This window comes from Plutella xylostella, chromosome Z (genome assembly GCF_932276165.1).
Source record: "Plutella xylostella chromosome Z, ilPluXylo3.1, whole genome shotgun sequence".
NCBI lineage: Eukaryota > Metazoa > Arthropoda > Insecta > Lepidoptera > Plutellidae > Plutella > Plutella xylostella.
Genome location: NC_064012.1, coordinates 12,171,649 through 12,199,594, shown reverse-complemented (window position 1 = coordinate 12,199,594; position 27,946 = coordinate 12,171,649). Strand labels below are relative to the sequence as shown.

At 38.4% G+C, this 27,946-nt stretch overlaps 3 protein-coding genes across 8 annotated transcripts in view; 2 read left to right on the top strand and 1 right to left on the bottom strand.

Moving 5' to 3' along the window:
- Nucleotides 1-1,016: 1,016 nt before the first annotated feature.
- Nucleotides 1,017-19,197, bottom strand: LOC125491178 (importin-7). Of its 2 annotated transcripts, XM_048632462.1 has the most exons (16): nt 19,024-19,197; nt 16,402-16,953; nt 16,003-16,187; nt 15,547-15,720; nt 13,489-13,634; nt 12,534-12,608; nt 10,015-10,818; nt 9,698-9,921; nt 8,651-8,827; nt 8,208-8,344; nt 7,546-7,751; nt 5,148-5,293; nt 4,412-4,526; nt 3,555-3,698; nt 2,577-2,967; nt 1,017-2,432 (listed from the first exon to the last, which is right to left on the bottom strand). In XM_048632462.1, the coding sequence occupies exons 1-15, from the start codon at nt 19,105-19,107 to the stop codon at nt 2,912-2,914; spliced, it is 3,225 nt and encodes a 1,074-aa protein (XP_048488419.1). In that variant the 5' UTR covers nt 19,108-19,197; the 3' UTR covers nt 1,017-2,432; nt 2,577-2,911. The 2 variants fall into 2 exon arrangements, with proteins under 2 accessions (XP_048488419.1, XP_048488420.1); XM_048632463.1 differs by lacking the exon at nt 12,534-12,608 and having other exon boundaries at nt 19,024-19,196.
- Nucleotides 19,198-19,487: 290 nt separating this feature from the next.
- On the top strand, nt 19,488-22,385 carry LOC125491244 (probable NADH dehydrogenase [ubiquinone] 1 alpha subcomplex subunit 12). Its single transcript, XM_048632759.1, has 4 exons — nt 19,488-19,641; nt 19,869-19,994; nt 20,307-20,499; nt 22,110-22,385. Exons 1-4 carry the CDS (start codon nt 19,534-19,536, stop codon nt 22,148-22,150), a joined length of 468 nt encoding a protein of 155 aa, XP_048488716.1. The 5' UTR covers nt 19,488-19,533; the 3' UTR covers nt 22,151-22,385.
- A 2,475-nt stretch (nt 22,386-24,860) lies between these two features.
- The window catches only part of LOC105390314 (protein apterous), a 46,514-nt gene continuing 43,428 nt past the window's right edge, over nt 24,861-27,946 (top strand). The window contains exon 1 of one of the 5 annotated variants that reach the window (XM_048632623.1): nt 24,861-25,258. In XM_048632623.1, the coding sequence (XP_048488580.1) occupies nt 25,220-25,258 (39 nt within the window). In that variant the 5' untranslated portion in view covers nt 24,861-25,219. Of the gene's footprint in view, nt 25,259-25,337; nt 25,656-27,946 lie in introns of those variants that run through there. The other 4 variants (XM_048632624.1, XM_048632625.1, XM_048632621.1 and 1 more) reach the window with 4 other exon arrangements.

The window sequence follows — 27,946 nt, the reverse complement described above, 5'->3', positions numbered from 1 at the left end:
TCGAGGAGACTAGTAAGAACCTCACAAGCTACGCGTACGAGGAGTGTGAATACCGGAGTGTGGTTCTGGAGTCGGCGGTCCTATCTCCGAGTGCTGAGTAGGGCATGCAATACCGCAATACCGGTATTCGTAATACCGGTATTAGGGACAAAATTCACGCTTTTTTCAATACCGGTATTGAAAGTTAATACCGGTATTGAAGTAATACCGGAATCGGACTTTTTTAGGCTATAATAAAGCGATTAAGATATAGTATTCCTATGTACTGTGAAAGTGCACTTGTTTCCAACCGTTTGATGCAGTTTTCAGCCGTTTTATATCTACTGTTGTCCATGCGTAAACGGACACTGGATGTTAAAATAATAATATATTGTAAAATTTAAACTAAAACTCAATTCTCGTAAAAATCTATTACAAAAAACTGAATTTCATTGCTTTTTCTCGTTTTATTTTGACCTATACGACCTTTAATCACAATATATGCCATTTATTACAATGAAATCTAATACCGGGATCCCGGTATTGAGTTGCAATACCGGAACTCAATACCGGTATTGAAAATAGTTCCGGTATTGCATGCCCTAGTGCTGAGGCAGGCTGGTCCCTCGGCCGAGGCGTCAGGGACGGCGGGGTGTATGCGCCGAGTGAATGCCGTCCTAAGTACAGCGTTGCCGTCATTGTCCCCTATAGGTACGTAACTATATATTTGTTTCTACTCTCACTAAAATTTGTATGTTTCCCTACCGATCGAAAACTACCAAATAAACTTTACTAATAACTGTTAAGACGCATCTGTCACTTGTGTCGAGACGGTGGCTTTAGAGCACTGGTAAACTTGGGAACTAATGCCTCATTTATGTCAAGTTCTCAACACCCCTCGAGTTCTTCAGTAAGCGTCGTCGTCCTGGGCTCGCATATAGAAAACATAGGGAAGGCGCGCCTATAGCCCCCGCCGCGACTCACGTGCAGTGAGCGGATAAAGGTTTTTAAATAAGGGATTCGTGATTAAAAAAGCATTGGCTTAAAAATACAATTTTATTGTGTACATCTAAGCTGTAGAAATAGTGGCAAAAAGATAAACAAGTCTCCAGTGGGAGTTTTAAACAAAACGTAACAACAGATTTTTACAAACATTTACCACATTATGAATGGAGTAGCAGCGGTTTACACCAGCCGATTGGTAGGAAAAGGGGAACAAATTAACTCAAACCGGCCTAAGAAATTGACGACATTTTATATTACGCAAGCAAAATTTTACTTTGTCTAAATATTTCAAAATAGTTTTTTTTAAAGAGCTTGGCCCGCATCAATCATATTATTTAACCTTTTCCTTAATTATCTAGCCTCACTGTGTCAATACAATAACGGTACCATCAACCACTGAAATACATAATGAATTTGAATAGGTACAGTTATGGATGTTATGTTACGTTTATCAATTATCATAGCAGCGAATAAGTTGTGGGTATTCCGACCACAGAGGAAGGTTTTCTTCGCCTCGCTAAGTTTTTTCTAAACTAAACTAACGAATCAATCTTTTAATAAATTAATAAATAATTATTGGTAGTGTGTTCAAATTAGAATAATTGTTACTGACATGTGAATCAGTTCATACTAAGTAATCATTATGCATTAAGTATCCGAGTGGTTGATTGTACATTGTGAATTTTCGAGATTTAATCTTGAAAATGAATTTATATATTATAATCACAACATTGTAAAAAGTTTTATGTATCCTAAGTATATTAATTTTTCAGATGTAAGACATTAATCAGATTTGATTTCTTTGCTAGCTACGTGAAGAAGCTTTCAAAATTATATTTTTAACCTACATATAGACCCGAACATAAATATTCATACTATACCTACATGTTGTTTTTAATGTTGACCTGCGACATTTAAACATTAAAATTTAAGATTAACACGAACCAATTTGTTACCTTTAAACAATGCTGCAGAATAATTGGGTTCCACATAATGTGTGCTTACTAAGACAATGTTAGTAAACTTGAAACAATTGATGTTAAACATGTTTTACCTATGACTATATATTTTTTGTATACGAGTACAAAATGCCTATAATGTGATGTTGAGACAACAAATAATATTACTGACTGTGAATTAACATTTATTATATTCTAATAAATAATCTACCACATTGTAAATTACATGAATATCTTTACCAACACCAATAAATCTCCATACAATCTATTGTGTAAGAATACAAAAAGTTTTGCAACAGAATAATACTATAATATATAATTGATGAAGAAAATCCCTCCTGAAACGTGTATTAAAATATATACAACTTAATAGTTCAGGAGGTAAAGGCCAAGCTATAAAAATTTACCAATTGTAGTTAATCAGAACAAGGAGTATCACACAGTGAACTAAAATCAATACATGCTTGTTATGGTTTTCAGTATAGTAAGGCCCTGTTCCACAATGTCTGGTTAGTGGCTACTTGTGAGATAAAATACATGCTGTCACTGTCAAAAATATAATAACAGAGAGTGACAGCTTGTATTTTATCTCACAAGTAGCCACTAACCAGACATTGTGGAACAGGGCCTTAGTAATACATTTTTAATTACATGTTATAAGGGCACCATACTTCTTTTTCCTATTATTAATAAACGGTAAAGTTTTCTTGCAGAGATTTTGAAACTAAAACAATGCATTGAAAATAATTTGCGATGAGGAAATACGTGTCAAAATTCATGAGCACTAAAATTGCGTCACTTATAACAAGCACATTTACTGATAATATACAAAAAAATAATAAAAAACCATTACATACAACAAAGTATAAATCGATATATAACTCGCCAAACATTAAACATAATAGGTATATAGTTCGCGTAGACGTTATGACCGCGTGTTCGATGATGCTTCGATGTTACTTCTTCATTTATGACCCAAACTTGAATTTTGTCGGGACCTGCGCTGGGACCGTGAATGAGTAGCCTGGAAATAAATATTTTTTCATTATTAGTTTTGTATTGGTGAATGTATGAGTACCAGTCAGATTCTATCAGAAGTTCGTATCAGCACCTCGGTACGTTGTTGGTCAGTACCCAGACAAAATCTCTGCTACTGATTATGGATTGACAGATACAGACCTTAAAACAGGTAAATTAACTTTTATTTCCCGTGAAATCGGACAAACCACCCATAAAGTGTATGGATTTCACAACTGTCATAGGAATCATGCTATATTTTACAAAGTATAGGTGTACACCATACTCTGTTAGATCATAACAAGTGATTAGATATTGACTTTTGACACATCTGTCAAAAAATTAATATGGATATTACGTATAATTGATGACATTACAATGTAACGGGTGTTAATGATCTAACAGACTATGGTGAAACGCATAAGTGTGTAACTGCTAGTTTCTATAACTCTATCTATCTATAACTGGTAGTACTTTCATACGATTTTGACAGATTGTTACTTTTGATTATGTCAAAATCGTATGAACGTAACTACCAGTTATGGATAGATAGAGATATAGAAACTGTCAGTAAAAGCTAGTGTATGTGCTGACCGCCGCTCTGCTCGATGCGCTTGCTGTCCTGCTGCGCCTTGCGTTGGTCGGCCAGCACGAGCACCGCCTTCAGCGCGCTCTGCTGCTGCTCCGTGAGCGCGCTCGTGATCGCGTTGTACAGCTGCGGGTCGTTGCGGGACAGATCTGCCGGTGGGAGAAGATGAGACATTACGTATTGAACTGTGGAAGTGCTGTTATAAGAATTTTGATACACATTTATCAAGGGCGTACCCTGGTAGGAGCAGGTAAAATAGAAGATAAAATAAACGCAAATTTTCCTGCCAAGTGGGAATTAAAAACGTGTTTCTTACTGTGCCCAATATGAAGTGTTGGAAACAAAGTATCTTTTCTTTTTAGTCAGATATTTTGATTTCATATTCTTTTATATATAATGTTTCAATATAACCCGACCGACCAATCCGACCATCACCTCGGATCAGGTATGAGCTGCCCCCCCCCCCCCTAGCTGAAATCCTGGGTACACCCTTGACATTTAGCCTTGGGCTTTCTCTAAGGAAGAGGCCTCATTGGTGTGTTGCGCTGCGTTCTGTGGCGTCGTCCAAAATATACGACGAACACGCAGCAAAAAAATGGGGCCTAGCCCTAAGTAAGCTTTGCTGAATACTGTGTGTCATAATAATATGTGTTTTCAAGGAAATTAATGATAAAGGTAAAGGTATCTATGGTATCTAGGCTATCTATGGTAGTTCACTAGCATTACCACGGAAAAGAACACTTTGTCTTCCGCCTTCTTTATATTTAACCAGCTACCAGTCTAAGATCGACGGATCAGCTGCCAGGATTGCGTCACACAACAACTCATCCAACGGCTATACACTTCAGAAATGTATATTTACCTGAAAGGGTATTCTTGAACTTGATGTATTCGTCAACAGGACAGTCTTTGTCGTCGAGGGGGGTGGTGTAGCATTCGATAGCCGTCTCGTCCGGTTCGAAGTCATCGTCGTCATCCTGAAATATTTAAAATAAGATAATATTTAGTATCATCATTACTGCTGGCATCACAAATTCGGCATATTTTCGTTATTTGAAGAATATATTATGGACCTTACGAAGGTTAGGAAGCCACTGTGATAGTAATATGTTGTGCTTAGCTCTTATTTATGGCGAACGTAACCCGAATATACACAGAAAATTTCTCAGGTACCTCTGTATATTTATCTGTGAAAGCTAATCATTAGCGTTTAAGATACTTGTTTCATGTAATGTACTAATTACTTTACGTAACAATGTTGTTAGCTTTCCTCATCATCATCATCACAACCCATCACGGCCCCACTTATGAAGCACGACCCGTTCCAATGAAGGAAGGGTTTTAGGCCTAGTACAGTCTAGTAGTAGTTAGTTTTTCCTAATAAACTAAATTAATCAGCCATTTTTGTACATATTTGTTAGTATTTAAGTTTTGTAAGTTTCTTTTATGTGTGTGTGTACAAATAAAGAATATTTATTTATTTATTTAATACTTTATTGCACAAATATAACATAAGTGTACAAAAGGTGGACTTAATGCTAAAAGCATTAATATTCTATCTATCTATCTATCTAATCAGTCACACAAGTACAACTCACGTCGTCACTATCATCGTAGGCGTCCTCGATCCGGGCGGACAGCTCGACGCCCTGCTGCGCCGAGTTCTTGACGGCCATGCGCGCCAGGTTCGCCAGGTACTCGTTGTTCATCTCCTCTATGTGGTCCTCGTCGCTCGAGAGCACCTCTGCAATTAACCGTTAATTGTTAGCTTTAGGCCTAATTTCACACCATTCGGTTAGGTTAAAAATGCCTCGGTTTGGTTACATGTTGGACCGTTAAGGTTAGTGAGTGTCCCACCATGCTAAATCATGGGGTTAACTCCCTTGATCGGGTGATAAACATAATTGCTGCTGTGGGGTTCCGCTAAGACTTGGTTAAGACCGGTAACCAGGCAACGGGTTGTTGACTTATGACACATTTGTCAAGAATTCAAGATGGAAAAATGAACAGAGCCTTTGATAAACAATATACGAACTAGATGTTGTGTGACATAAAAAATGAAGCGAAATACTGTCTGGGTTTTATATACTGTCAAACCGAGATAAAAGTTTTAATTTAATGTCCTAACCTAACTTGGAACCGCAATATAGAAACACAAATTGATGGCCCTACCTGGAAATCGAACCCGGGATCCCTGGGTGATGAAGCTGAGCTTCTACCACTAGACCACAGAGGTAGATATAAGAAGTTAAACCTAATGACTTAATGAGAACTATTGAATTAAGTGAAAAATCTTCTAACAAAATATTTTAAACTAAGACCTTACTTAGAAATTGAGGTGTTATTTGTTGAGTCCTTTCTTTTGCACTGACACTCCATCTAGTTCGTTGTATTGTTTTTCAAAGGGCATGGCGTAATGATATTATTTTCAATGACGGATGTCAAAAAACAACCTCTATAGAATTAGTAACCATGGCAACCTCAAAACCAAAAAGTTTGGTTGTTTGAGGTTGTTTGACATTATAGAGACATAGACACCAATTTCAATGAATATGACAGAATATTGAATGAAGTGTGAGTGAATGATTCACATAATGCTTGATTTATGAATGGTCTATTAGATTTTCGTCAAGGGACTCATCCAATTAACAAGGGTAATAATCCTTAAACGCGTCGTCAGCAAATCCGTTATTGAGACTGTAACTAACAGAATCATGAGAAACCAGGTCTAAGTGCCAATTTCACCATTCTCGGTTATCTAACCGACACGACAGGGATTAATTTATAAATTAAACGTCATCTCCATATAAAATTCATGACAGATGTGTCAAAAGTTAACCATCACTCCCTGGTTATGCTCTAACAGAGAATGGTGAAATTGGCACTTAGATGTATGTTTTAGTTTAATCCGTAGGGAGATGGGGTGATCTGAAATCACAACTTACAGCAAATATTGAGATTGTTTCATTTTGCCATGTACATATTTTATAGTGTGATATGGGTATGACATAAAAGTTGTCAGGGTATCTTTTGTAGAGAGGAGTAGTGGCGACTTCTAACAGAATATCTGATATTTTATATTAGTAGGCTATTGTTACATAAAAATTTAAGCGTTTTTATCAGTTTTTTATTTTTTTAAAACGTGAAATTGTAATATCAAACTGGGTTACTGTATATCTTTTATCTATCTTTGCAACAACCTTGTATTCCGCAATAAGCCACAAAAGTAGGACAGTATCATGAATAATAAAAATGACAGCAAGGTAATGGGGCATTGGCATTTATTCCACCCTATATTTAGGTTAGATCACTTTGCAAATAGTAACGTAGCATTATTGGCTTGTGGTAGGTTAGTGAGTAAATTGTTCAGACATCGATACTGAGTGGTCATGTCAATGGGTGTGGCATAATAATGATTGTTTTCTTTGATATATAATTATCATTGTGGTACACATCATAGAGTTCGTACATATGGAAATACTATATGAATGCTATATTATTTATATTGCTAACAATGCGAGTAATGCCACCATATATGACAATGCATGAATTAAGCATAAATTACGTTTTACATTAATTTTAACGAAATCTGTTAGTTAAAATTATGTATTCAGTAACAGTATTATGATGATGACGTAACTTTGTCTTTTTTTGACAATCTATTGTGTCTCACAGCGGGAAAGAGTCAGCCCACTCTGTCTTCCACCTGTGTCTTAGTTCAGACTAAATCCATTAAACTACAAGTGGAAATACCATGAATGCTATAATATCTTACTTCACCAACTCGAAAGAAACAATTGAATCCTTCCTAAAATGAGTACATTCTTGACTCAAGTTAACTAAAAACTACCCCCTATTCGGAAAGGAACACATCTCTTATTTTAAATACTATCTGTGGCTCCACCAACTTACCCTCTATTCTATTCTATTCTGAGAGGGGTCGAAGTACCTGTACGTGGCTCTCTCGAGTGGAACCTTTGTACATATCCAACTTACCCTCATCAGCCTCATCATCCTCCTCCTCCTCCGACGACGTGTCATCATCGGCCTCAGCACGCGCCTCGTAGGCCCGCTTGAGTCCGTCGAACAGCACCAGGCACGACGGCATGAGCTTGGGAAGCACCTCCTCGAGGTTCGGCCGGTTCGGGCCCATCTCTAGCAGGGCGCAGATGCCGAGCACGCAGAGCTTCCTGTCGTGGAGGCTGAGGGGAGGTTGGAGTGTTAGTCATTTACGCAGAGGTACTTCAAGCTATAAATGAACATGGGTAAAAGCTAGGTCCTGGAGGTCCAAGACGTTCCTCACACAAACACAACTTATAGCTACCTGTTATTAAGTCATTTGGTCTAACAGACCGACTACATAGATACTAGTTTTAAATACATAATAGAGAAACTATCTGACCATGTATTATGACTTCAATATAGTGGAATTAATCAAGAAACCCAACCAATTACAGACGTAACATTCCATTCCATTTAGGTGCTCCCACATGGCAAGCAATTCCGAATTTCAAACTCATCAAAGCACTTCTTATATGAACCAGGGTACTCAGCACATCTTATGTGTAACAGTTATCACCACCATGTTCTATTAATTTCAGCACCATCTCACCCCATAAACATCACCCCAACGAGGTATAGTAATTTCTCCATCTCACCCCATAAAGCAGTCGGTGTCGTGTATCCACTGCTTGATGAAGTGCTGCGTGATGGACGCGTTGGGCACTGACTCCTGCAGCTTGTCCAGGATCGTGAACAGCAGGTGAGGGTTGCAGTACAGTATCGCGATCAGCACCTGGAAGTGGAGACAGGAGTTTGTGTTTCAACACTGTGTTAGCGCAAAAACTATTTACGATTCATGATGAGAGCTATTATATCGTTGTGCCCCGTCAAATACTGAGTTAAACATTCTCAAAACATGTTTAAGCATGTAAGTAAGTAAAATTATACTTTTATAAATATCATAAGAGAGTGAGATTCCAAATGAACATAGATGCCAACGCACCAACCACACCACTGAAAAGAGTTGAACCGCAGACCAACTTCACTTCAGACATCCGCCCCTGTAACCTATCTCCACCATAACTCCCGTGCAATGTACCTGCAGCAGCATGGTCCTCAACTCAGAGGTCTTGACCTTCCTGGTGAGTCTGTTCAGCACGAGCTCCACGAACGAGGGCAGACAGTTGTCGATCTTGCCGGAACACTGGAGGACAATCACCTCAAGCAGCTTGGCCGCGTAAATCTCAGACTCGTCTTCGGCGTCAGCGTTCAATACCTGCGAGAGTAGTTTTGATTTGATGATTTGATACTGGTTTGTGGTGATTTGGTTTTAGTTTGGGTCATGGTAGGGAGAAATTTAGTTCGCAAGCTAGATTATTTTTCATAGAGAATCTACATAAAAATATTTCACTTAGCAACAGCATTTTAAGGAAGTTGGAAGGTTTTTGTGAATGTTAGGTAGTCTGATGATACTTATTATACCTAGCCTTAGATGTTTATCTTGTATTTTACAATAGCAATACAAATAAACAAAATTACCAAGTCGCAAATGAATTTCTAGAGTGAGGTCAAAGATGTGCTACTGAGATTCTATTGTTGAAAGTACTTTAGCATAAAGGAATATTTAAACTTTAAATAGTAGGTACGTATGTATGTATTCTTCATCTTTATACAAGTAGTGATCTCACTGTTCAAAGCAATAGAATAATATGGTGAACTCGCCAAGCGTAGGTGAGCGTCAATGCATAATTTCGCTATTGTATGTTGCAAAATCAGATCTACAAGAAGCACAGTACGCAAGCGCAAATTAATATTTATCAGATCATGCAAGAAGATTTAGGAAGTCGTGTACAAAAATATAAATTAATTAAATCATACAGTTTGGAAATTATAGTGCAATTATATCTTGTGACTATTTTTCCATAACAATCCACAAAGGTCGTTTTAAGCATGACGAGTGCCTCGGTGTCTGTATTTCAATTCAGATCAGCCATTCAAAAGCATGACTTTTATCGGAGGTTAAATTCAAAGTAACCTCGTAAATACAGTACAGTCCGTACAGTAAAGAAAATACTGATGTAACAGGCAAACAACACAACTTAAAAACAAAACAACAACATAGCCAATAAACTTAAAAGCCACTTACGCCCTTGCACATGTTGAATATGGCCAGGATGTGGTTCTGGTTGGACAGGAAGGCGTCCGTGTCGACGGTGACGTAGTTGTGCAGCACCGGCATCATGTCCGTGAAGTAGTCGAAGCCCTCCTTCTCGAAGATCTGGTAGATCAGCTCGAGCACCTTCCACATGTCCTCCGAGATCGTCTTGGCGGTCAGCGTGCAGAGCAGCGTCATCGCTTCTTCGTAGAATTCTGCGGATTTAGTGTTGGATTAAAGTTTTGAACAGCTAAGTTGAGATGCTAGTGGAATGAATAGTAATGTATTGGCTAGGTGTTCTTACTAACCTATAATATTGTGATGAAGAATGTGTCCCACGACGCGTAGCACCGTCTTTTCCAGCTGCGCCATAATTTCCGCGTTATCCTCCATGACATTGAGGACTGTCTCTATCGTGTTCAGCAGGCCCATGGCCGTGATGGCCTTCTCATCGGAGCCGGAGTCCGTCTCGATGACGTTGCTGAACGTCGTCGCCAAGTGATCGGTGATCTCCACAGCGATTGGTAGCAGTTGTTCCGTGTACAACGGCACAATCTTCTGCAGTACATTGGCGAGGTTGTCATTTTCAGTCTCTCGGATGATCTTGAGCAGCTCGAGGGTGACGGCCTTCACTTGGGGCTCGAGGTACTTGTGTACTTTGTCTTGCGAGGTGAGTAGCATTTGCAGGGCGATGGCGGCCTCGACCTTGACGGGCAGTTCGGCGTCGGTGAGGAGCGCGTTGATGGTGAGGCGGCAGGCCTCCAGCAGCAGCTGGTCGTTCTTGAAGCGCACGCCGGCGAAGGAGCGCAGCACCCAGCAGGCGCGCGCGCGCATGTAGCCGAGCGGGCTGTTGAACTCGGGGAACACGTACTGGCTGAGCAGCGAGTCGATCTCCTCTCGGTAGAACTTCTTCTTCATGAGGATGTCGTCGAGGGTGCCGACCATGTGCAGCGCGCCGTCCTTTTGCCGCGGGTCGGGCTCGCCGGCCTGCGCCGTGAGCACCTGCATGCACAGGTGCATGGTCCGTTGCAGCATGTCCTTGCGCTTGCGGCAGCAGTTCATCAGCAGCGTCTGCGCCGCCGTCACCGGGGACACGAAGTCCTCGAATATGTCTGCAAATGTTTATCGAGTTACAATGTATAATGTAACGGGGTTAGTTTGATTAGGAGAAAATTAGGTTACAATTGAGTGAATTATACTTAGTTAAGACACCTATAGGAGTTCAATTTAATCAATTGAGGCATGATTGTTAAGGTAATCTATAGTCTAGACATGGTCGCAGCGGGCGCTTTGTTCGGTACACGCAACAAGACCTATATTAGTTCTTATCTATGGTACCATTACTTACATTGTCCCTGAATCAACTATCATTATTTTGTGAAGCTACATTTTATTTTTCCACGAGGAGAAATGGAAATGACCTTCGATATTGTATCTGACTAATGAAGGTATTCATAACGGCAGGGTCGCATCAAGGTTCCATGCATCGATCGCCGGTGGCTATGTAGCTCAAGTCGTTTGTTTACCGACATTGTTTACAGGAAACCCGAGAGCTTGTACTAAGCTGCTACTAAATTATGTCAGGGCATAACTTCACATCGACCGTGGTAACTCCAGCCCACGGCGCCGCATCGATAAAATAATACCTGACACTGACAGTACACTACACCCTCATCACGCAAGATTTTATAAACCTACTATTTATAGCCCAGCAATATTTCCTCTCTTTTAATATTTTCCGAGCTCAAAATTTAAAGGTTACTCCAGATATAACTGGCAGGACTATTATTAGATAATCGATTTTACAGCGAAGACAGCGAAATTCTGTTTGAAATTCTAGACAAAGTCGTAAAGCTCCTTTGTTGAAATGCGATCTGGTAATCAAAACTGGCATTTGATTTTTAGATGAGTTCCCGATTTGTGATTCTGAACATAACTGTAACTGCAACCAGGTTACGATATTGATCGAATAGAAATTCAAAAAGCTGCTCCAATATTGAACTGCAAGATTTCATACGGACATAAATATAGAAAACTTATGAACTGATAAAATGATTATATGTATAGGTAGCAGTATCAAAGAAAGATACGGTATTGTATCGCAACAATAGGTTATTTTTTGAAACTCTTAAGAACACAGTGAAAACCCACAATGATACAAAAGGATATGATATGATCCGCTAAGACGAACAAAGGGGTACTTAAAGACGTGGGAGTGGTATCCTATTCGATGCCGTCATACGTAGAACGAAATTAAATATTGGTGCAACGTAACGACGTCCATACTCTATTGAATATTCTATTTTTAACTTTGTAAATATGTATATTTAACCTAATGAGAGGCAAGTAATATAGGTAACGCTACCGTATCAGCAAGCATATTGAATGCCAATATGATGAATACAAAAGACCACATGTTTAATAAAAGATAACTCAGAGTGAATGTAGGTTACACGCGCGAAGATAAAATTTAAGCCATACCTACACATTTAAGATTGCTACTTTTCTGATACAAAAGAGTTCGATTCTTGGGGCAATAAAAGAAGTTAGAAATGGCTGATAACTTATGATATTAACCGATAACTTCTCACTCCTTCGATCGATACATTCTTGCAAATTAATTAGCATACCGACACATAATATACAAAGTTTCATTTCATTGAACAAATACCCAATACATATCGTATAAATATATTTGACTTGATGCTACAAGAAATTTTTGTCAGTCAACCTATGGGTAAGTACCTACAAATTAACACATAGTCAGTTATCTGCAGCTCCTTTGACGATCCTTTGTCATGAAGAAGAATTGGGGAAAGAAACTCACTATGGCGATAGGACAGCGGTATGGGAACGCCGCCCCGCCGCAGTCGCTGGGCCATCCACGTTTTCTTGGTCGCCTCTGTTGATGATCGGAAGGTGTCCAGTCAGTATCGTTGGATGCAGAAGCTAGGGTTCCGAGTTTAAGCCAACAGTTAGAATCGATAGGTATTCTGTGCAGTCAGTTAATCGCGTTCGGTGTTTAGGTTGTACAGCAATTTATATTTATTTCTCGGTGTTTATGAAGTTCTTATTTGCTTTTTGCGACTTATTTTTGGATGAATGGCCGAGCATGATACCTTATAATGTTATAATACAAGCAAGTTTCTATACAGTTGTTGTTTGCCCTTAGAAAATATTTTTATTTTAGTACCTATTGAAGTATTTGGTAAGTATTTCTTTATGTATTTATTTAAAAGTTTGTTTCAGTAGCCTTTTATAATTTTGAGAAAGTACTTTCAGCCTTCTGAACACCTAAATGCCTTTACCATTTTCTTAGATGTTTGGTCCTAAATTCATTAGTTACATTTGGCAACGGTTTTATCCTACGAACACCATAGTATCTGCTCCCAACTTAGAAGAGTAGTCGGTAGTGGCTATAAAACGAAAAAACAGCAGACAGAGTGTAGGGCGTCGTCGTAATAGAACACGAATCGCGACCATCGTCGCCGCCGGTTCGCATACAAACATTTTAATCGCGCAACACCTTTTCTACATAAAGATTGTGGCGTTTGATCGTGCATTCGCACGAATAAGGGTCGCAGCCCCTATAAGCGTAACGTAAAGGTATCTCCTCTTTTTCTTCTGTCAACCAGTAGAACGCGAGCTGGCGAACGCCTTGTTGACAAAAGAAAAAAGGCGATCCGGTGTGCGGTGACCTTTAGAATCTCGCGAACTCGCGATGATCACACCGTCGCGTTCTATCAAGACTTCGCCTAACAACAACAAGAGCGTATCCTCACCGAACTTGATCCGTATGTACTCGTGCGGGTCCGTGTTCCAGAGCTCCTCGTCGGCGTCGGAGTAGGACATGAGCGGGAACAGCACGTCCTGGATGATGGCGAACATGTGCGGCTTCAGCAGCTTCCACGAGTGCGCGTGAGATACGCTGCGAACAATATGGGCGGTTAGTGAGGCTCACGGGAGGGTCAGGCTCTTTTTTAACAGCATGCGGATTTGATCAAGCATGCGTTCATACAAGTATTTATTGTAACGCGTGGGATATGCACGGGAGACGATGCTGGAAAATGGCGTGCCATCCCGGGTGTTTGATGAAATCTGCACGATATCAAAAACACCCTTAGAGAAACATGGCATCGGCAGTATACGGCTGGTTCGCACATGTCTTATTTTTACTGTTTCGCGTTTTATCGTGTGTGTGATTTTTTTGTTGCTTATACTGCATGGACTATGCAAGTATACATACATACGCCATCAATGAAAAAGAACGTAAGTACAGTAAAGTTGATTAAACGGAACAGTGAATGGGAGACATGTGTGAACCGGCCTTTACCCGTGTCGTATTTTTGGCCCTACCACAATGGTAACCCGTAACGCGATATCAGTGTGGTATGACCAAAAAATACCGTAATATCATGGTAATTAGTCTTATCACGCTTCTAACATAAATAAATTCCATGATAATTCCATAACTTAACATTTTTGTGATTCGAGTCAGTTTATGTGATTTGATGTATTTTAGCTGTGGCTTGGTCAACAAATGAGATAAGTATCAGTGGATAATATATTTGATTTCATACGTGAATTCAATACAACAATATTTATCCGATACAGCATTCAGATTATTGACCGTTCTTCGAATTATAAACATAACATAAACATTCTTTATTTCCATAAAAGCATACAATTTTTACACCTTAATAACTAAGACATTTTGAAAATATTTAGTATCTATCATTCGTTAGGATATTATGATATGAAAGTAAAACGCTTATGCTGTCTGTACACGGTGTAGTTTCTTTCAACCAACAGCGAATAAGTACATTGAATAAATGCAACGGGGCGTGAACGGAAACAGCCACTAAATTCGTCTCACGAACTGTTATTGACAACTTTGAATTGCAGTACTTTAGACTGAGTTATTTATACTTACAGCAATAGCTAAATAAATATTACGCTCTTATATTTGAATGTAATGTGTCTATCTGAAAAAATCCATCCAAAATAATGTACTTACAGTCAGCTGCATAAGTAGCTATACACTTTTGTACCTTGTCAAAATAACTACTAAACAAAACGTCAATGTTTGAATGAGTGAATTGGCAGTTAGTAAGTTTGACAAGGTTCAAAAGTGTATAGCTACTTATGCAGCTGACTGTACATGTAGTAGGGTAAAGATAGCATAATAATTAAGATAATTTTGCTAAGAAGCTATTGATACCAACCTAAGTCGAGCCATGATTACTCTCATCACACTAATGTAAGGCTTCTATCGGGACGAGAAGCTATTAATTGGAAACCTTTGACGTCATTCAAAAGAAGCTTCAGAATACCCCCCATTGTCTTCTGAATCATAAGATCATTATTGGAGCTTATTCTGAAGCTTGGCTTCTAATTTCCGCCTTAAATGAAATTAAGATCTGGTTGAAATTTCTAAAGAAAGATATTTATGCAAAAGTAGTTTTTGAAAGATTGCTTGCACAACGTAGTTAACATAATAATATTCGCGGACCGTTTAGATTTTTGTGATTTAAAACTATGTTGATGAGATCGAATACGTAATTCTAGGCTACATGTAATATTCAAAAGTGTAAGCAATACCTACGATCAAACATGATATAACGCCATGGTTTTGTTTGATGGTATATTGCAAACCGTGAATATTTGAATGAATAAATAGGCGAATTGTGAGGTACATAACATAAGTGTATAGCTACTTATAAAGCTGACTGTAAATATTAACTTGTGTGGTGACGGAAATGTCCACCATATTTTGAACTTTCTGAAACATTTCTACTTTTCCATCAGTAACCAGTAACAGGGTTAATAAATAGGCTCACCACTGGTCGATGTAGCTGAGCGTCTGCTGCAGCACCCTGCCGGAGACGTAGACCTTGTTCCTGTACTGCACCAGGATCTTCAGCAGCACCTCGAGGATACCGCCGGTGAACGTCGTCAGGTACCACTCCGCGAACTCTATGTACTCCTTACGAGTGTTCACTGGACTGCCGTATCTGTTGGCAACAAGTTAAAATTACGTTATGTTTAGAAGAAGATTGTCGCAAGTGTGAGTAATTTTTAGTTGTTGTAAAGTATCGAGTTATTATCGCTTCAAACTGCTAACTTAGTTAATACGTCCACTTCACTATATTACTTTATTTATTTAATACTTTATTGCACAAATATGAGATATAAGTGTACAAAAGGTGGACTTAATGCTTAACGCATAGAAGACATAATTTTTTCGAATTGAGGTTTTAATTCGGTTAAAAAGCCAATTAATCGTTTTCACTTACCTCTCAAACAGTCTGTACAGCGTGTGTATGGCCCACTTCTTGCACTTCCACCACGGCAGGTCGGGGCGCTCGTCCTCGTCGATCTGCAGCGTGTGCTCGGGCACGGGCTGGTCCATCACGCGCCGCAGCACCTCCATCCAGTTGGCGAACGACTCGCGGGTGATCAGGTCCAAGGGTAGGATGTACTGGAAGAGAAGGGCAGTTGTAGGCCTTGGTGGTACAGTGGTGAGTTGTTGGTTAGAGCGCTTGCGTAAGTATCAAAGGTATCCTTTAACATCGCATCTTGGCTGAGATATTTGTTCGGGTCTTGGATGTTCAGTTCAATGTGTGTTTTGTTTGTGAGCCAGTAAAAGTAATTATTACTGTGATATTGCGCTAAAGTCAAAAGATATAAGTTACCTTGATCAAGCCATAGTAGCATTTGAGAATAGTCTTCTGCACCAGCACGGACTGCTCGGACTGGTCGGCCTGCAGGTTCACCATGAGGGTGTAGATCATGGGCAGCAGCAGGTTCATGGCCTCGATGAGCGGAACCCGCTTCTCCGCCGTGTGGTACTCGTAGTTCTTGATCAGCTGGTACAGACACAGCAGCGCTCCCATCCAGCTGTTAAAATCAGGGTTCTGCAGGTAAATGTGGATTTTGTCAACCACTTGCGTCCAGCGGGTGGGGAAGTCATGCTTGATGATGTTCTTCAGGCAAACACATAGCTGTATCCTGATGATGTCGGGGGCTTGGACCACCGCATCTACTATCAGGTCTCTGACCATGGCGCGGTCCTGCTCGTGAATGGTGAAAGGCACGGGCTCTCCCTCTTCCACCTCCTTGTCTTGCCATCCTGTTGTGATGAGGTTCTTTAGGTATACAACTCCAGCTTGACGGACTGGCGTTGGGATGTCATTCGCCATCACCACTTGGAGCAGCGATGGGGCAAATCCAATTATTTTATGGATCTGAAACAAACATGCGATTATAATTAAGGGCAGTGGTAGCTCAGTCGGGTATGCGCCCGCTTCTCACGCCAGAGATGCGGGTTCGAATCCCGGCGCTGACATGTACCAATGAGTTCTTTTAACTTATGTACAATGTATACCATCGCTCATACGGCGAAGGAAAACATCGTGAGGAAACCTACATATCTAGATCTAGCACATCTAGATATGTGAACCCACCAACCCGCAGTGGACCAGCGTGGTGGGAAAAGGTCCAAGGTTGGGGATACGAAAAGTTTCCACTCGAGAGAGCCAGGTGCAGGTACCTACACCCCCACAGAGAATAGAATAGAATTGCATGGACTATGGTGAAGGAAACCATTGTGAGAAAATAGTCCAAGTCTGGATGGGTAAGAACCTGCTTCTTGCAAGGCAAACATTAAATTTGTTCAAATCTTGCTCCTGACATGTACCAATGAGGTCTTTGGATTTTAGATATCATCCATCTTACAGTGAAGGAATGCATATCTAGATTTAGTACATCTACATAATATAGATGTGTGAACCCACCAATGAGAAGAGGACCAGTCTGGTGTGGAATGGTCCAAGCTTAGGAAGGGAGTATAGACCTATGTGGGCACAATGGCTTCATTTGAGAGAGCAAGGCTCATGTACCTATACCCCCACACAGAATAGAATTGAATTGCATGGAATGTATGTAATCTGTATATGCATACATAACATAGTATATTTCCTACATTTAATGTCCATTCTTCTAAACTTTTCAGTGGTTTCCGTGACTACAGTTGGTGATAACAATTTAATTGAAATGATATTAATCATAATTATTGTTGAGGAAGGCCGAGGACTGAGTGTTGTGGCGCTCCTTGGGAGAGGCCTATGTCCAGCAGTGGATGATTATTGGCTGATGATGATGATAGTTATTGTTAACCAATACCTAACTATGATTGACATTTGCAATGAAAACAGCCTAAGGTAAAAGAAATGTAAGTTGAAACAAACCGACATAGCCATAAATAATTACCAACTAGCCACAAATGCTTTTCAAGGAAATGTGAAGAGCAAGTTACAAGTTAATTACACACAAGTGGTATTGAGGGGTCATACAGTAATGGCTATGTTGTGTGGTTCAGGTTCAAGCTAACTTTTCTAGGCCAAAGTGTATTTTTAGTTATTGATTTTAATAAAGTGGATGGCATTATGAACTTGATGCATTGTTGACTATTGTTTTTTTTTTTACTCAATTCATCATCAGCTTGTTTCTACTGCAGGACAAAGGTATCTCCCAAGGTAGCATCATAATTCTCTGTCTGATGGTTTTATTACTGAACTACCCACATTGGTATTGACAAACTCAAGACCAAACACTCAATAATTAATGGGCCTCTATTCAAAGGATATAAAAGAACTTCCAGTTATAGAATAAGGTGGCCGGCAGGATAAACAAGAGTTATAATATTAGACTGAATATTTATTTGAATCAAAATGTTTAGGCCTGATTTAAAACAATATCATGTGCATTTGTATTGTGTAGTGAGCACACCGGCAGTCTTCAAGCAGTATTAAAATCGCAAGAAGCAATATTATAGGCTATGCATTTTTGTTTCATATTTTTAGTTTATTATGTCTACTCCTTGATAAGATGGTGATGGATAGTAATTCTAATAATAAGGGAAATGACAAAAAAAAGTTCATTGTTCTAATTTGACCAAAAAAAATTAGATTTTCTTGTATGATAATAAATCTAATTATTCCTAGCCTTATCCAATTTTGTTGGGAACATTCCAGGTGCTAATAAATATTAGCAACTGTGACGTCGACATAGTTCAAGGGAAATAACTATGGATTTTCTGTCAATAACCTAGTTTGCAGTTGAATAGGAGCTTGATATGAGCGGGAAATGACAAATTACACGCTGCAAAAGTAGTCATGCCGGCGCGGTATGCTACAACGCTGCCAAATTAAGAGGGTACCTAGCACAATAATAATACATAGTCATCGAAATGTATACAATTTGGTCATGTAATAATGATCTCGAGCATGTGGATGGAGAATGCGAATGCATCTTACTTGGGATAGTTGCTCCTCGGCCTGCTGTCTTTGCGTCGGCTCAATGGTGGCCCGTAAAATTTCCGATAACTTTCTTGTATCCATTTTAGTGCCTATAATTATGAAACTAAATAATTTTAAACTTAGAACCGAGCCGACCGCCACCAGGGGCGTGGAGTGGAAATAGAAAATGTCAAAAAAGAAAAATATCTTGTCTATGGTTCGGTCACGTGACCACGACAGTGTTGCCCTATTCATAATAAGTTACAGAGTATCGCATCACGAGTCTGTGACATCGTGAAATCAAATTCGCATTTATTTTAGGCATTTTAGTTTTATTCGTAACGTGATGAGTAACATGAAAAGAATACTGATTATCGATTATATTAGTAAGGTATCGTGGATATTTATACCTTTTTGCAATAACGTATTTACATGTGGTATCACTTCCGTTTACAGAATACGGGCTGCGTGTTAATGCTTAAAATAATAACTTTATGTCACCAAAATTATTTTATTAAATTATTTGAGATGAGTCTTTTGGGACTTGATAAATGGGCACGTTTGATAAAAATTATCATTCACAATGGTGGTATACGCAAATCTTTACAAACGCTTTGGTATACAGATACTCTGAAGGTAAATTTGATGATTCATCTTGATAAAGATTATTCTTCATTACTCGTGATATACCTAGTTTTGGTAGTGTTTGTTTTATTAGGAGAACGTTCTTAAGGAAGAACAAAAACGGAAATCTCACACGAATACCGGCAACAACAAATACAAAGTTAACTGGCGCTGGCGGGTGTTGTCTGCTGGTGCTGACCTTACTAGTCCAACAATTTCAAAACTTATTATTGTTTTAGGAAGGAGAATATAAGGGCACCGATTGCAATGGCAACAAATACTATGAAAACCAGCGGTATATGATAGCTCGAAGTCGCTGGGTCAAATACAACTTGATATACGGATTTGACTACGATGCATCTCAGGTACAAACCTACGACACTAGGCAGATGACTGAGCTGTTGAATAAGAATAAGTACATAGTTACAAAAGCTAGTTGTTTGTTAACTCAGTGGCGGGATATAAAGCTTTTGAGACTGCTACTCATACGAATTAACTATAAATCAGGTTTTTGTCAGTCAGGGTGTGTAGTAGAGTTGTTTACTTGTTTGTACTTGCACTCTTTTTAAATTATGCCTCTCGGTCGGTTAGTCCGACCGTATACCGTAGAAAATTCACCGTATCACAGACATACGTTTCCCATAATGCCTAATAACGATTCATCCTTTTTCCCAAAGATTCCACCGGAATGGTACGGCTGGCTGCACTACAAGACGGATCGTCTGCCGTGTGAGGATCCCGCTAAACTGGAGCTCAAGGCCGACTGCAGAGCACAAAAATGGCTGCAACCAACCTCTGAGAATATGTCCGGAACGGCTAAAGCCTATGTCCCATACAGCACCACGAAATCAAATATCTGTGTATGGGATGGTAAGATTATTCATTTAAAACTAATAAATATTTATTCATATTGTATCACATAGTGACGATGCCGCAATTTTTGGTGGGAAAGTGGTAGGTACTACTTACGACATCGTCATCACAAGGTGAAGTTGATGAAGTTCACAGTTTATGTGTTCCGGAATAAAGGGAGCGGACGCCAAATTGTTCACTATTTGTTGTATAGATGGCGCCACATTTTATTTTAAAACAGTTGTTATGAGAAAGGTATAGATGGCGTTATATGTTTACAATTATTTGTACATTATTGGTAGTCCGTACAGTGAAACTATTAATTCATGAAATTAATGTTTGAGGAACTAATATTTTCAGGAGCCTGGCACCATTAGAAAAGAAACATAAAAGTCATAACAATTGTTTATGGCAGTTGGCGGTTGGCTGTTTTTTCAATTTTCTTATTAATTATTAGGATAATCTAGATAAAAACAACTATTTACGCTTGTTTGCAATTAGGAAGAAGAAGAAAAATATTCTTAGTCAAGCTAGGGAAGTTATTTATCGAGTTTATATACAATGTTTAGCGGAACATGAAGCTGGACACATTTTGTCGAATTTGGAGGATGTTTACGCTCGTACAGCTTCTATGACCGGTATGTAACATTGTACAAATTGTAATAATTAATTTTTTATCAGTACCAACTCTTCATCTATCGATAAACCTAGGTTTAGAGCCCAAGTCGAACATTGTTTACATACCGCTGGTTGTAGGTTTGGGCTGGTTTAAGTTGAGCCAAACCATAACATTTTGATACTTGAAGTTATATTTTTGGTTTACTTACTAAATTCTCATTCTGTAACTCTGTATTTCTTAACTTAAGGATAGTTTCAAATAAGCATTTTTTTATTTTATTTTATAGGAGTATCGGACAGTACCGTCTGGCATATTGCAAAAAAGGGCTCTATAATGGAATATTTCTAACTCCTGGAAGAAACAGAACAGGCCGTCTAAAAAGAGAAATTGATGATTTTACTATGTGTGCCCTTCGTCAAGAAATCCGGATGTTTTATACAGTTGTAATAACGTAATCTAAATAAATATTTATTGGTTTCACTATTAGCCTTCATATTAACACCTTCTAGCTTGAATAATGAGCTTTTTTTGTGGATGGTAAGTTGTTTTTAAATACAGAAATAGGGTAGGTAGTCACAGGCAAAATTTCAAGTATCAAAGTCAGTTTTGTTTCGCTATATAGGGTTGCTACATGATAGATAGCTGCGCCCTCATTTAATTTCAGGACTTTATAGTTTCACTGTACAACGAGGTACAGTTTACTATTAGTGTTAGGGTGACTATAATAGAAAGTTCGATGTAGATAGGTAGCTGGATATTCACAGTGAGTAGGTAAATGACAGGAGATTATGATGGAAAGGTAGAATTTTATCAGTGAATTCCCCAAAGGTAAAGGCAATTGTCTGGTGCAAATCTACATCTTTACTTTTGTATCATTTTATGTTTTTGGATCACAGGGTCATCAGTGTACCAGATATCGATGTTCCCCCAGATATTGAACCCGGGCAGAGCTTCGAGAATATACATACATTTTATACTCGAATAATACCTACTTTTTTTTTCTTTTCAGGAAAAAGCAAGACAACTCGGGATTCAGAGAACCAAAATTAAAATATTTAAATCTTTTTGCAATTTACTTTAGTTACTTAGTCGGTGCTCAATCATTTGATAAAAATAATTTAGTACTTAACGCTTTTCTTCAATTTACTTATTAGTTTTGTCGTCAATATTACGGTTTTAGTCAGCATAATTAATATGTTAATTCATATGTTTTCCCCTAGCTTAGAGTAATAATTGTCGCACCATCCAAGAATATAGAAATTTAAATAAAAACTAAAAAATACTACATTTTACTTACTTACTTTTTTTTTTCAAAATTTCTGATTTCGGAGTTAGTATTATTTTTAAAAATTGTTTTTATTTAGGTAAAAAATAGGACTACCTAAAGCTGGAGGGGTATGACAATTTGGAATCGGATAAATTATTAAGTATTATTTATTGTAAGGGGCCGTCCATTAATCACGTGAGGTTGTTTTTCTCATTTTTTGACCCCCCCCTCCCCCCTGGTGATATTTGGTGAGGTTTGGGACCAACCCCCCCTCCCCCCCCTGGATCACGTGTATTTTTTTAGAAGTCTATGTAAAGGCAATTTTTGACTAGAAAAAAAATAGGTCATACTACAAATCGTTAAAATTTTTGCGCCGTCCAAAGTATCCGTTCAGAAATACCTAATTTTTGACAAAAAATTAATACACGTGATGTCTAACGTGAACCCCCCCTCCCCCCTCGTGATGTTTCGTGAGGTTTTCAGTACCCCCTCCCCCCCCCCTTTTTGCCTCACGTGATTAATGGACGGCCCCTAATTTAGTTATGTCTTATTTTTCACAATAAATTTAATCAGTTCAATAAAAAACGCATCTTTTACCCATCGCAAAGTTTTAGTTGAACACCATATTTATAGTGAACTAGCTGTTCCCGCGAGCTTCGCTTCGCCTTAAAAAAAATCCCGAGGTATACAGGATGTTGCAAAAAGGGTATACTAAGCCGAAACCTACATGTGCAGCATGTTATATCTAAGCCCGAAACTGAAATCAGAATTTGAAAATTCGCGAAAAAAAAATTTCATTTTCCATAGAAACTTTGATGGTCACGTGACTTTTACTATGGAAAAAATTTTTTTTTTTTCGCGAATTTCCAAATTCTGATTTCAGTTTCGGGCTTAGATATAACATGCTGCACATGTAGGTTTCGGCTTAGTATACCAATTTTGCAACACCCTGTATAATTCCGGGATAAAAAGTAGCCTATGTTTTTTCTCAAGGTCTAGGCCATATCTGTACCAAATTTCATTCAAATCCGTTCAGTAGTTTTGGCGTGAAAGAGTAACAGACAGACACAGTTACTTTCGCATTTATAATATAAAGTTATGATTCAGGTTTGTGAACCTTTTTGTCCTGAGTAATTTGGGTATGGTATGTATGATTCATACTACTTATTTATAGGTATGATGAATGTCTCGCAAAGTGGCAAATATATTGATTCTCGCCTATATAGTGATGATCTAAAGTATTTGGCGTCAGCTGCCCCTACACGAGTTAGTTACCGAAGTAGATAAACGTTACTATATCGTTATTCGCCATAAATACGGGGGTGTGACTGATTGGTGGAACGAGTTTATCCGGTTTATCGACGTCGACAAAGAACCCGTGTAGCGGCCAAACGGTAAGGGAACAGCGCTACTACACTTCCCCGTACCATCATCGTCACTTATTTGTATGATTTGTATCATTATTCATGAACTATCTTGACTGTCTAGTAGATCTGGAGCATCATAGTCATCGTACACGTCCTATAAAAAATATATTTAGGTAAATAGGTACCTACTAGTATACAGGGTGCTGCAAAAAGGGTATATTAAGCCGAAACCTACATGTGCAGCATGGTATGTATAAGCCCGAAAATTAAATCAGAATTTCAAAAGTCGAGTTAAAAAAAAATCATTCTCCATAATCTTCATAGTAAAAAGTTACTATGGTTTTTTTTTTCATCTCATGTAGGTTTCGGCTTAGTATACCCTTTTTGCAACATCCTGTATTTTAGACATAGCCGCAAAACAAAATCAAACTAAACGGAACAAAACTTCAGAAATGGAAAATATTATTTACTTATGTGTAACTAGGTATAATCAATAGTTATAATGGAGTAATAAATAAGTAACTATATTATAACTGGTATTAAAAACATCCTTACTAATATTATAAATGCGAAAGTAACTGTGTCTGTCTGTCTGTCTTTCTGTCTGTCTGTCTGTCTGTCTGTTACTCTTTCACGCCAAAACTACTGAACGGATTTAAATGAAATTTGGTATACATACGGTCTAGACCCTGGGAAAGAACATAGGCTACTTTTTATCCCGGTATTCCCACGGGAAAACTTTAAGGCGATGCGAAGCGCGCGGGAACAGCTATTTACTATAAATAACTAAAATCTCATAGAAAAAATGCATCATGTTTCATTTTTTAAAATTGCAGTAAAATATCAAAAATGTTGGTTTTTCGCACACCAAAAGTAAGTTTTGAATACGGCTCTGTTTCCTTTCAGAGTGGGTGTTCAGCGTTTACTGCTCAACAAACTTGCTTCATTTTACATTAAATTGTATTCACATTTTTATTTCTCAACTGCCAACTAACTCGGTAGATAAAGTTTTCCTTTTATTATTCGCAATGTGGCCGCGTAGGTAGGAGGCACTTGCTGAAGTGATGAAAAAACTCTGTAATTCTGGGAAACATTTTATTATTATATTGCAAGAAAATCCCGCACAACTGTGCATATTTAAAAGTTTACTTAAGTTGCGTCTCGAAACTTTATCAACTCTGCTAACTGCTTTAGTTGCGGTGCAGTTTTGATTTCCTCACTCTAGCGCGTAGCTATAGCAGGGCACTGTCGCGTGGCCGTGGAGCCAGCATTCTAGTAGCAGCCGAGAGCCGAATAATAAGGTGCAGGAGCTTTTTGTGGGTTGTGGTGGAAGGCGGGACCCACGCCCCCCGCCCGGTCGGCGCCCCCAGTGTCCCGCAGACCGCGTCCCCACGCGCACGCGCCACACTGCGCGGGACCGACACGCATGCCGGGGCCCACGGCCAGCACTCGACAATACGCAAAAACAGAAACATTCACTCTCAAATGGGAGTCTTTGAAGACAGAGCACCGGGTATGCACTGGGTAAGTTTATAAGTCTGAAAGTTCCACGCTCACGTTGCGTTGCCGTTGCATTAATGGTTTTTGTGAAGCAGTGGTTTGTCGGTTTTGTCGGTCCAGCATTCTGTGAGAGATGAATAAGCTGGTGTAAGAGCATGGGGGGGAGGTGGGCGAGTGGGCGGCGCTGACCAGCCCCCCAGGCCGGCCCACCGCGCGCTGCGGGCCCGCAGTCCCTCGCAGTCCGCGCCGCGCCGCGCACGCGCGAGCAACACGCGAGTGAGTGATACGCATGCTGTGAAGTGGGGCAAAGGCCCAACTGTATTCGAAAATAGAAAAGAACGGAAACATTTACCCTCAGATGGGAGTTTACGAAGACCGAGGAACGAGTATGCACTGGGTGAGTGGAGTGGACGTCTCAAATGTAAATATCGATTGAAGTAAATATATACCTATGTACCTCACCTATATAGACATGTATTAAGCTTAACAATAGGTGACATAAATTAAGTACAAACTTAACCTCTTACCTGAGGTAGGTATCCCTAAACCCTATAAGATAAGGATTACTGAGTAGGTCCCTAACTATAGTAACTATTTATTACATGATTGCAATAATTATAAACCTTATGGAAACACTCTGTGCCATTTAAACTAATCCAATAAGCCGTTGCATATGAAAATTAAGTCATGGGACTGGACTCTCCCAAGGCTCTACACAGCAGCACCACCACAGATCTGTCTTTCATAGTCTTTAAGTAAGTTAGTTATATTAATTACAGAAGTTTTTCAGTACATATGACAACCAATCGACAGCCATTTCAGATTACAGCTTCATAGGTATACTGTAATTAGTTTGAAAACACATATATTATTAGGATAAAGTTTCCTAGTAAATTATCTTAATTAGGTACTTACTCGTATTGGATTACAAAGAAAGGAGAATTATCTTCTTTCTAAAATGGGATAAGATGGTTACCTATAAGTCTTTTACAGAATAAAAAATAATTATAATGTAATTCAACAGCTAGAAATTCAACTTAGACAAATAATTTACTTACAGGAAAAGTTTAAATGAGTTTCAGTAGACCAAGCGCCGCTGGCTGTTTTCAGAATAGCTTACGCGATAAATGCGTGTAGGAAGTTCTAGGTGTTTTACTATTTAAACAAAGGTTGGCAATTGTAAATAACAGAATTTAGTATGTAGGTACCTACTTGAATTTACTGTAACGCGATTTTACAGATTGTAAATATTATAAGTATTTATCTCTTGAAGTACATGATCATTGTATTCAATACATAACAAAGATCAGAGAACTAGATTATTATATCGAGGCTTCAAATCCTGAATCTATAATCGGATTATTAAGCATACAGTTAACATAACATACAGTTAAGGTATTATATTTCGGATATTAAATCTCCGTCGGTATTCACGGAGTATCTTCACGGAGTTCTTCGAATAATTTTCAACAAGGTCATAAACCTACTTTTCTGAAAATAACTAGCTACATAAGTAGCTAAAATACAAACGCATTGATATTGAGAACCTTGGAGAAAATGGTTGAAAATTTTACTGTCACCAGTATGTATAGTTATTTCAGATGTCAACAATAAATATTATTTCAGTTGATACAAGGCTTTTATTGCATTGAGACAGAACACGCTCACATTATATGTATGTAAATTTTATTGACTTTAACCTAAATGTGTTTTATAATTTGGCGAACAGTGAAAGAATATACAAAACAGCATGTGGTCTAGACAGATGAAGCGATTTAACCACTTTATACATTTTTCACATTTACTTAGCAAATTAGGTAACCTGTCGGTTTAATATAGATATACTTAGATAAAACACATTTGAATTAAACAATACTAATAAGGTCTTCTACTTAGGTACACGTTTCATATTGAAACAAGTGATATAAGCGCTGCCGAGTGAAATAGTTCTCAGTTTTATTCTGCGTCCAAATATAATTCTATACAGTTTATTTCTGTATAACATGAATTAGTCTTAACTTATGCATTTTTATTAAATGTTTTATTTAAGTATTTAAACTAAATTTCAAAATATTATCCCGAAACAGTTGTAGATTTCACTACTGCCTTCTCACAGCGCCTCCATAACCGTTCCATTAGCCTGTTCGGTGGTCGGATATTATTCGGTGCTTATTAGAAATTAATATACTTACTTATAATTTAATCCTAATCCTAACTAATATTATAAATACGAAAATAACTGTGTCTGTCTGTTACTCTTTCACGCCAAAACTACTAAACGGATTTAAATTATATTTGGTCTAGACCCTGAGAAATAATATAGCCTTATACCTATATATATACCTTTTTATCCCGGAATATCCACGGGAAAACTTTTTAAGGCGAAACGAAGCTCGCGGGAACAATTAGTATTATATAAATTACAAAGATTATAATTATTGTGCTAATATTGACATGAATATAATAAAGGTATGATCTATGCTGAATCCTGATGTCCTAATACAGGATACCTAGTTTTATATATACTTAGATTGAAATTACCGTTACTTACTGTGGTAGTTAATTAGAGATAGATAGAATATTCTTTATTTGTACATAGGATCCTATTCAAGATCAAAATTTACAAAGCTTACTTATATATAAAATAAAAAAATAAAAACATAGGTACAAAAAGGCGGTCTTATCACTAAAAGCGATAGTTTCTATATAAAT